The sequence below is a fragment of the Barbus barbus genome, assembly GCF_936440315.1.
Source record: "Barbus barbus genome assembly, chromosome: 38".
Lineage (NCBI taxonomy): Eukaryota > Metazoa > Chordata > Actinopteri > Cypriniformes > Cyprinidae > Barbus > Barbus barbus.
This window is the reverse complement of record NC_136716.1, coordinates 5,542,436-5,553,289: the sequence shown is the minus strand read 5'-3', so window position 1 is coordinate 5,553,289 and position 10,854 is coordinate 5,542,436. Positions and strand designations below refer to the sequence as shown.

General features: G+C 34.9%; 1 protein-coding gene across 1 annotated transcript in view; it reads left to right on the top strand.

Moving 5' to 3' along the window:
* The first annotated feature begins 9,812 nt into the window (after nucleotides 1–9,812).
* Nucleotides 9,813–10,854, top strand: part of LOC306858033 (ankyrin-3-like) — a 178,891-nt gene continuing 177,849 nt past the window's right edge. Inside the window, exon 1 of the mRNA XM_079398386.1 lies at nucleotides 9,813–9,921. Within this exon, the coding sequence (XP_079254512.1) occupies nucleotides 9,883–9,921 (39 nt within the window). The 5' untranslated portion in view covers nucleotides 9,813–9,882. The remainder of the gene's footprint in view (nucleotides 9,922–10,854) is intronic.

Here is a 10,854-nt window from a genome sequence, read left to right as displayed (position 1 = left end):
ATTTAACTTGAGTACCCTACGACAAAAGGAATTATTGTACGAGAATTCATAACGGCGCACATACATACTGACCAAAGGAGGGATTTCATTTCAGATCTATTAAATCAGAAGCTGCAGAGAGCATTGACCTTGCTGTGGGTCAATGAAACGTCAATATAATACAGGACTTCTTTTCACCTTCCTAAAATAGTTGCCCTATATTATAGCCACATCTTGTTGCTGCTGAACTGGACAAAACCCAACCCATATGACTTTCTTGTCAGATGCAGTGTGTACGACTACAAAAAAAAAAAAAAAAGATTTGTCTTTTTTAATAAATTATTATTAATTTATGTAAAAAAAAAAAGTGTGTTTCAAAATGGTTGTGTATAATAACAGCTCTGGCGGTTAACTTGGCATCTAAAATAATCATAGAATAATAACACTAACAGTAAAGGTCATCCGTGTGATTTTATTACTTAATATTAAAATCATACAATTATTTTTCAGTCTTAACTCCAAGGGAACATTTTATTACATAATACAATATTAAATTACGGATATGGCCTTTATCACTCCAATTAGTGAAACAACTGAAGATGCAAATAAAGGACATTATGCAAAATGCAGCATCAACTCCAGTTTTCACCTTCACACCTTCAATACATCTTCAGCTGGATCTTTTTTTAAATGTGAGGTGTAAAACAAATTATCTGAAAAATCATCTTAATACACACTACATTTCAGTCAGACCTACATTTCTAAACCTAAAAATTGTTTCAACGATGTTAATCGGCATATGTCAGTTATATGTAAACTTATGGTTTAAACACTGGAGTAAGGCATCCATTCATGCACCTCTATTCATAACATCTTTAGACTCTAGGCACTCTATAACTAACACACAGTCTTATCCACTCATCTTTTATGTTTAAATCTCTTTATATACAGTGTAATGACAGACTAAGTGTCATTTTTTTGGGTTTGTTCCAATGTAATTTACATTGTAATCAAATAATAAATTTTAGCTGGAATCAGTTCAAATACTGAGCAACACATGCACACACACAAAACTCACTAAAATTGGAAACTTAATTGCAGTCTTAAACGATTTAAACCAAAGTGGTGCCAAGGTTGAGTGCACTTTTTCCAGCCACTTCCAATTGCAGATGAATCCAAGTTAAAACAAAGTGGAAACTCATACAAACAAGTAGAAATGGACAAGGTAAATGTAGCATACTTTAAAAAACAAAGATAGGCTATGTCATAACATAATGATTTTTATTTAGAGCACATAATCTTGAGTGTCTGTTGCACTGAAGTTTGAACTTGGAGCACAGTCATACTAACTCAGAGATATGACAGTGCATAAGTCATATAAACAGGAATGTAAATATACACATTTATGCATGCATGCAAGACATCATTTCTCGCTCATCTGACACAAGGTTGATTCATCTAATTCTTACACGAGGTTGATGCTTTATTATTCTTATTAATATAATTAATAGCCTATATATAAAACAAGGTAATTTAGATGCTACCACAAGAAGCAGAATTATGGATCAAATATTTTCAGGGCTGAAAATGCAAACAGCAAGGTATAGCCTATGAACTTACAAAGCAATATTTTTTATTTATTTATTATTTTTTTTATCACAGATGTAATGCATAGAGAATAATGACATTACTCCACGAATTGTAATTTTGGGAAATAATTTCATAATAAACCAAATTGTACCGTTGTCTCTTTGTAAGAAGTTGATCAACTGTCCTACTAGGGTGCATGATGAATTACATAAGAACACCACCCTGCAAACAAAAAGCATGACACAGTGGACACATGCATACGTACCGTGTCTTTGTGATGTGTGTGTTTATTGTTGTCAGAAGTCAGTTCAGTATACAGTGACTGCAGCTTGCTGATGTTATGAAAGACCAAAGGCTCGTCGCTAGCTGGGCATATGCTGCAAAACCATCTCCTAACCGCCACTACGTCCCCGTCTGTGAGCAAAAAAAGTTAATTCCTATATATATCTGCAAGCGTACAGACTGATAGATATGCGGGGATAGAGTCCTTCCCGATTGCGAGGCTCTTTGAGAGAATCATCATCTGTCGCGAGTCAGATGCGGCTTCCATTGTGACGTCATAGAGCAGGTGCTATTAATAGCGCGCGCGTACGATTTCATTCAGGAAAACAAGGTGCCTCATATGTGCTGTGAGCCAAAGAAGAGCATCAGCTAGAGTCTTGGACGCTTATTTTCAGTGAAACCCAAAGTGAAACGCGTTCGTTTAAAATAAGAAGGTGACTTAAAATGCAATTACTCCTTTGACTTGACATGTGACTGCATAAGTGTCAGCCATTAAGATCTGGCTGATCTAATTCTGTATAACACTGATGCTGTAAATTTTGAAATGTAGATGAATTTGTTACAAGCACAGACAGATGTGCACACTTCATTTCCTCACGCCCTGATTAGATGCTAAATGACTGCCATCTCTGTGGTCTACTACATCATTTTAATCCAAATAAATAGATTACCATCAACTCATTTCCGATATATCTTCTGCATATATTGGATGAGCAAAAACCTGAATGGCTGATTACTTCTGTTTCATAAGAGCATAGTCCCAGTGTACATCAAAATAGCGTGGACCTGTGAATCCAATAGAAGAACAGACTGTCCTAATTCGAGCAATTTCCTAGTCTTTTTACTTGCTCGGAGAAACACAGCTCAAATTATGAATGAAACCAGGGCGGCGGAGCCAGACGCACATCAAGACATACTTCAGGGCCCCGTCTCATGCCTATAAACCCAGAGGATGTTTTTTGAATCATGCATGAGGTGTGTGATGCAGATATATTTATAACTGCTAGGAGCCTGATCCCTTGGTTTGCTGGAGGCAGTAAATGAATGAAGGCAAAGTTGAGTGGGACACATCCTGTAAACAGGATTATTCGGCTTCAGTCCTGGGATGTCTTAGCATGCCTGCTTGTCAAGTAAGTGATCATGTGGAGCGTAACATATAAGTGATTTTTTTTTTTCCAATTTGTAATCTGTAATCCTTTGAATTCATTCGAACAGTTCATGCAAAATTCCTGCTATGACCCAGCTGTCAGACTCATATTTTCATATTTTTCTGTGCATAACCAATGATAGCTCACAATTGGTTTAAATGATTTAAATGAAGGTTCTAAAAATGCACATTATTTCCACTTCATATCAAGCATCACAAATAAATCACTGTGCATTTCTTCAGTAATTTGCCATCCCATTTTGATTGCAAATGCCAATATTATGATAATTTACCTTGTGCTTCATAAGACAAAAATTCATTTTACATTTAAATTTGGTGCTATGTGACAAAGCGGAGCCATTTTCCATATCCCGATCTTGTGGTTAATCAAGATGACCAGGACTAGTGATGTGGGAATCCTTTTAATCTACTAAAGCCGTTGCTGGCAGGTGAGTATGCTAATCAGTCTTTAGCCAGTGGCACAGATAGATGTCTGTGTTTATGGCTTCAGGAACAAGGATCATTTTGAAAATAATTGCTCCGTGTGTGTGTCTGGTATACTCATGTCAGTTCTGAGAGGTGGTCATGCATACATACATTGGGTTCCAAAATGGGAATTTTTCTGGGAAATTCTGTGCTTCTTTTTTGCGTTCTTTTTTTATTTTAATCCATTGTTTTAACTGTAATTTATACAATCAGCATAATAGTTTGAGAGCAGATTGAAACTGAACTGCAGATGTGAATTAATTTAAGATTTATAATATAAAGATAATTAAGATATTATTATTATTATATCTCATAATGTTTTATATATTTTTTATTATACTTATGTCAAAATAAAAAGTTGAGAAAACTTAAAAGTTTAAAGCAACCAGCTTCAGCAGATTTTTGAGTTTTCTCAACTTGCTTTCAGTTTATACAAAAAGTTGAGAAAACTCAAAAATCTGCTGAAGCTGGTAGCCTTAAATGTGCTGTGTGTAAGTTTTTGACTCTACTAAAGCATAAAAATACCACAACATGTTTGCAGATATTTAAGAAACATGCTAAGTTAACATACTTGTTTATCTGAAAAACAATGCTACAGTCAGTTATTCTCCTTTGAAAATGTGGCTTCCGGCCCGGAATGTCGGTCTGTGTTTTGATTTGTAAAACCCACCCACTGCCAGTTTACCCAATTGTATTTCGGCACGTCTAGTTGCCAGTTGGCGGAAAACACAGCGTATTTTATTTCATTCATCGTCATGTGCGCTCGTTCCTGTTGGTGTCGTCAGTCTGGTAACCTGCGTGTCGGTCAAGTCTGAAAAGGAGGTGAAAAAAACACTCTCCAATATTTTGAATTTGGACTGCAATACCTAGTTCAACCACTAGTCAATCCTATATACAGCACCTTTAAACTTTTAAGTTTTCTCAACTTTTTATTTTTATTTTTTACACTGTATGAGTTTTACTGGATGATCAGATTTGCTTGTTTTGCAGCTGTGGATTTTATGCATATAAAATTTTACAATATGTTATAATTTTAGTATTTTATTTTTTTTATTCATATTCTCATTTACAGACATTCACACTTTTTTATTACTTTTATATTATATTACATTATATTATTTTATTCCCCCTAGTTTAGCTGCTGTCATACCTGAATATGATTTTCTTTCACCTCAACATGGAAGTATATTAATTTATTCTCATTTACTCTCATGTATTCTCCTTTTATATATACTGTATATATATTAGTGCTGTCAATCGATTAATTTTTTTATTATTTTTAATCGCGTTAATCACAGTCATGGACTGTGATTAATCGCAAATTTAAAATACTAGGATTTACCTGTAAATCTATTGAAATAAAGAAATGCATGACAAACTAGTTTAAGGAAACATAACCTTTCACACCTCTGCTGGTTATGAGACTGATAATCCTTATTCTTTTTTTTTTAAGCCATTATCAGCCTTTATACTGGCAATAAAACGTTTACCAAGCCATGATTGCTTCAATCCCAGTATACATTTACCCAACTATTATCAAAAGTATTTCTAAATAAATACAACAAAACATTTTCTTGCGACATTACATTAAGTAATATGACAAAATGCATTATGAAGAAGAATTGGACCTGTTCTGCAGGTGCATTAGAGCTAACATAAGCATCATGTTACATAAGACAATTTATGAGATTAATAACTCACTTTAAACCACCATCGATTGTTTGTAATAACTACCTTTTGCGATCACACGTTCACTAAATAGTATTGAAAATGACTAATATCACATTGAATTTAGGATGGATAGCGTGCACATTGGGACGCAGGCAATGATAGATTACCAATGAATGATAGATACCTTCCGCGCTGCGATGACAGTGTCATGAATCTGGTCTATGAACTTCCGTTAACTCACCACCAGAGGTCACTCGCTCACCACATGGACTCTTGCAACACACTAACTGTTGCACGCCACCTCAGACTACAATTCCCATCATCCATTGCACTGACGACACACAGCTGATTGCACTGATCACACACCCTACATAAACCATGGACTTCCTCTTCCTCTCTGCCGAGTATTGTATTGCATTTATCACTCCCCTAGTGTTAGCTGCCTTACCGAGCCATTCTGTGTTTTTCTGTTTAGTTTCAGTATCGTTCTGCATTTATAATTCTCCTAGTTATATACAGAACCCACTTTGTTGTCTTAGTCTTGCCTTGCTTTACCTTGTGTGTTCTCGTGTTTTGACTCCTGCCCATGTTTTCTGGATTTACCCTTTTGCCTTGCCATTCGGACTCTGTTTGCACCTTGACTGGATTATTGCTCTCGTACTTGGATTCCCCCTTCTGTCAAGCCCCTTGGATATTGTACGCCGATCGCCGACCACGCCTGTTTACTTCAGTACTCTTCTGTCTTGCCCTCTCTATACCTGTCTGCTGTTTGTTCGACCCTTCTTGTTATTGACCCTGCCTGTAAATAAAAGCTTGTACTTGGATCTGCATGTCTCACGTCTTGTTCGCCCCGTTACAGACAGCAAGAAATTGGGGTCAAACCTTAATTTGTGTTAAAATATTAACGCGTTAAGATCTTTAGATTAATCGCATGCGTTAATGTTGACAGCCCTAATATATATATATATATATATATATATATATATATATATATATATATATTATACGATTTTAAATTCAATTTGAATGTAGTACCTACTCGGACAGAACGCGATTTTGGACGAGTTTTGAAACAAAGCAGTTTCAGGGGGAGTAGATCATACATAGCCTATCTATGGAGTAACTTATATAGTGTGGGTTGTCATAGTGATGCGTTATGTGTGTTTACTTCAGCCACTTATGAGCTGCGACTGAGGAAAGCAACAAAATTAGCTTATCCTCTTGATAACTCAGGTATGTGTTCACAAAAGTGAAAAATATGTCAATTTCCATGTCTAAACATTTAAGCTCACATTTGTTGTCTTTGTAGTCAAACAACTTGTTGGGATGAGAAAAATAATCGTGATGAGTTTTTCACGGTTAGTTTGGTAAGGCGACAGTTGGCCTGTTTTATGATTTCGGCCACCGACCTAATGTGGTAAAAGTACCTCAGAATATGATTATTCTTACAAAAAACACTTTGCAATTGCAAATATGTATATATTTTGTGAAATATATCTGAGTAACAAGAGTATGATAACTTGTGTAATTCATGACCATTACAATTTGAATAATACTAGTGTATTAACTGTGTGATGACCAATGAGTTATCATTTCAAATGGTTACAGAACTTTTTTTTTTACAGTCTATGATTCACACAGAATCTTCAATTACAATTAATTGAAGAATTTTCAATATACAAATATATGTGTTTTGTGAACAGAGTAAGACTGTATTATTCATATTCTCATTTACATCCATTTTTAAACATTCTCACTTTTACTCTAATTTATTTTATTCCCCTTACATTTTTAGTTTGCTGCTGTCAAAAATATCATATTTATATGTCTGTTCCTGGTTTATAATTGATGCCCTCAGACTGTTATCCACATCCTCATGATTATTCATTTTTAATTGTTAAACATTCAGCCAACTGGACATAATTCAACCCAAAGATCAATTCAGAGCTAGGAGCATCAGTCTTAGAAGTAAAAACTGATACATTCTTCTGGTCACGCTTATAGACTGCTCTGGTGGAATACAACCAGCCTTTAAACTGCAATGATAAATCTTAAAGAGGTAAACAGATGGCAAAAGCCAAGCCACGTTTGATTGTGCCCCTGCAAAATCTGTCCAGAGACGTGTTACGTAAGGATGATGCGTAAGTAGCCACGTTTACAAACCTCCCTAGATTTATCCTGTATTCACACTCCATGCAGTCCCATCTGGATACTGGATGTATAATTGGCCTAGGCAGTGGCCAACAGTAGCCACGTGTCCCAGGAAAGGCTTTTTACTGGCGTGTCTTCCTCTTTAAATGGCAGGTAAGACAAACAAATCATGACATGAAGTCAAAACGTTTATTCATGAAAAAAAAGTCATTTTGTTTGTATGCGAGTCAAGTGCAATTAAGGCATAATGCATGTGTTTAAACGATTTATGCAAGTGCATGAGATTAGCTTCAGATTTGCAATGCAAGGGGTTTTGGAGAGATTAGACAATTTGCTGTTTTTGTGCTGACGTATCTTTTTCATTAAAATCTTGTCAACGGTACTTTAGGAAATTGTCTGGATGTACATATTTCTGTTCATCTATTCTGTGTTCTGTGTAGTATTGCGGGTTCTTCCTTTGAGTACCTGCAGACCCCTGGAGGTCAATGAAGTTACTGCAGGTCATATGGGTTATGTGACTTAATTAAACGTGGGTAAACAGTTTATGTATTAAAGCAACAAAAGTGACGTTATTTCACAATTCTGACTTTTCTTCTCTCACAATTTTAGTTTATATCTGACAATTTAGACATTTGTTTTGTCTCAGTTCTGACTCTGTTCATATCTGTTCTCAGATATGAACAGAATTGCAATGGATGTTTTCTCACAGTTCTAAGCTTACATGTCATAATTGTGACTTGTCTTAGAATTGCAAGTTATAAACTCACAATTGTAAAATAATATTTCACAGTTGCCTTTTTTCCTCTGAACTCTGAGGTTACATCGTGCAATTCTGACTTTTTTCTCTGAATTCTAAATTTACATCTAGCATTTCTGACATTTTCCTCAAAGTTCTGAGCTTTATCTTGCAAATCTGACTTGTTTTCTCTGAATTCTCAGTTTGCATCTCGCAATTCTGTTTGTTTTTTTAAACCTGCCATGGAATGTTATTGCAAATTATTGCAATCACATTTCTAATGTTTTCCTCACCTCACAATTGTGAATTTATATCTCACAATTCTAACTTTTCTTTTCACAATTTCAACTAAAATCTCAATTATTGTACATTTTATTCTTATTATTTTTGTGAAAATGGGCTTTGATGCGATATTAATGTTTACTTAATATTAATAAGTAAAATGTAATGTTTATTAATGAAAAATATACAGTATTGTTGAAAATGTCCAGCATTTTTATATTGGGGGATTGTAGTGATTGTCATTGTTGGTCTCCTCTGCAGACATGACTGCATACTGTAATTAAACACTGAGCTGAATGTCTTCTATTGTTGGAACATGTTCCTGGTATTTCAAAAACAATTAGTCTATAGAACAAACACCATTCCAATAGAGGATCAGAGGTCTCAGTATTTACTCTGCACTGACCAAACAATGTTTCCTTTTTACTTTTATTTACTTAAAGTTCAAGTTATACTGATAAATATCTTACAACACTCAGTAAACAGAAACTCACATTCCTACTGTATGTAACTAAAAGCAATTGGGAAACAACAAACATCATTCAACATCAAAAATGAATAAAAAAACATCAATATAAAAATATTTAGCCTAAAGAATTTCTAAGTCTGTACTACAATATATGTGACAACTTGCCCCAATATAAAATATACATTCATAATAATGTTCCCCATTGTGTTCTTGTTTACCCATATTAAATACATGACAGAAATGTACATTTTACATAATATTTGAACCTAATGTGTCCATTGCGTTCTTGTTGCTTACCCATATTAAATATATGACTAAATTAAAAATGTATATTAAACACACACACACACACACACTTGTATAACTAGACCCAATCCTCAGTTTCTGAGATGCGTTCCTTGTGACAACTAGCCTCAGTCTCCCCCACATTGATCCAGCAGAAGAGTCGATGTAATGTCAAGAACTGGAAATATGTAACAATGGCGTCATCTAGTGTTCTTTAAACAACAACGATAACTCAAATCCCTCAACTTCAATCGAAAAACTTTTCCCGGATGGTAGTTTATTACCTTTGCTAAAGTAATCTATTAACCTTGTAAAAATACATATGCAATAATTCTGCAGAATGACTTTTGGAGATGATATTGGATTATGCCCTGCTCAGTGTGAACAAAACACAACAGCATAAACATTATGGAAGATAAATATGGAAACATGACTTAGTCCATACAAAACTGCTTACTGATGTAAGATTGTGCTTGATAATGTTTTTATATTGAAGGGTTCGTTTCACTCTAAGTATTGCACCCTAGCCATCCATTCAGAGCTTCGGAACATAAAGTATTAATAACTTTAATAATATAATAACTTTAACACGCTGCCAAATCTTATAATGTATAGCCGATAATATATTTCCATAAACGTTTCTCGAAAGCACTCGCTATATGTAACAGTAAAGTTTTTTGAGAGTTATTACATGCTGGGATACATATTTTTCAGGAACAGAGCCAATTATGGAAAGAGCAGGAAGTTGCTGCACACTGGGGCACATATTTCAATGTGTACAGTTGCTTTGGGATCTACTTCAACATGGCCACCGTCAGCACAGGTGAAAGCGAGCCTGCACAGGTGAGAGGACATCACACCTGACCTCTTCTTTTCACTCTCCACTCTCTTCTTCTGACATAAAACGCGTTATCACTGCTGATGTGAGCACTTGTTACTTTAGGCTGCGTGACAGCTGTGCAAGTCATGCTAAGGTTCACCTAGACTGTCAGTGTCGATATTGTTATTTGGCAAATGTCTTCATTAGTATGTTTCTACGCATGCAGGTTTAAACTAAATAAATGTGAAGTGTATCTTTAAAAAGGTGAGCGCGTTTGCATGTGACGCGCGCTCGATTGACCGATTCGGTTTTGAAGGCGTTTTTATTCTGAATGTGTTGATGTTGTTGTCAGATTGTGAACTATGTTTGGATTTGGATGACAATTAAGATGTTTTTTTTTTATTATTACATAAACACATATTGATCAACATGTTCGTATAATAATCATATAACCTCTCTTTTTACATTTTCTGTTGGCTACAACTGAATCGTGCTTGCATTCAAAACTCACTGACAACTTTATTAGTATTGGTTAAGATGTTTTATTTATTTTTTTTCAAAACATTGCAATGGTGTTCTGGTTAGCTGCTAAGTTGCTGGTTCAGTGTGTTTGCTAAGGATGGTTGCTAGATGGATTACTGCACCTTGTCACAAGAGCCCTCTCAAAACTCTGTGATGCTCTTATCATTAATAGTAATTGTAATAAGACGAATATCATTACTAACAATAAGGCAAACTTGTACTAATAAGCCAACACTTTCACTTTCATTAATAATGCATTCATTGGTTTTGATTAATAAGACATGTAAAATGAGCTGAATCATTACTCCAGCCACTTAAGTCAGTGTCACACGATCCTTCAGAAATCAATCTAATATGCTGCTTTGCTGCTTAAGAAACATTTATTATTATCAATGCTGAAAACAGTTGCTGCTTAATATTTTTTTTTTGCCTAA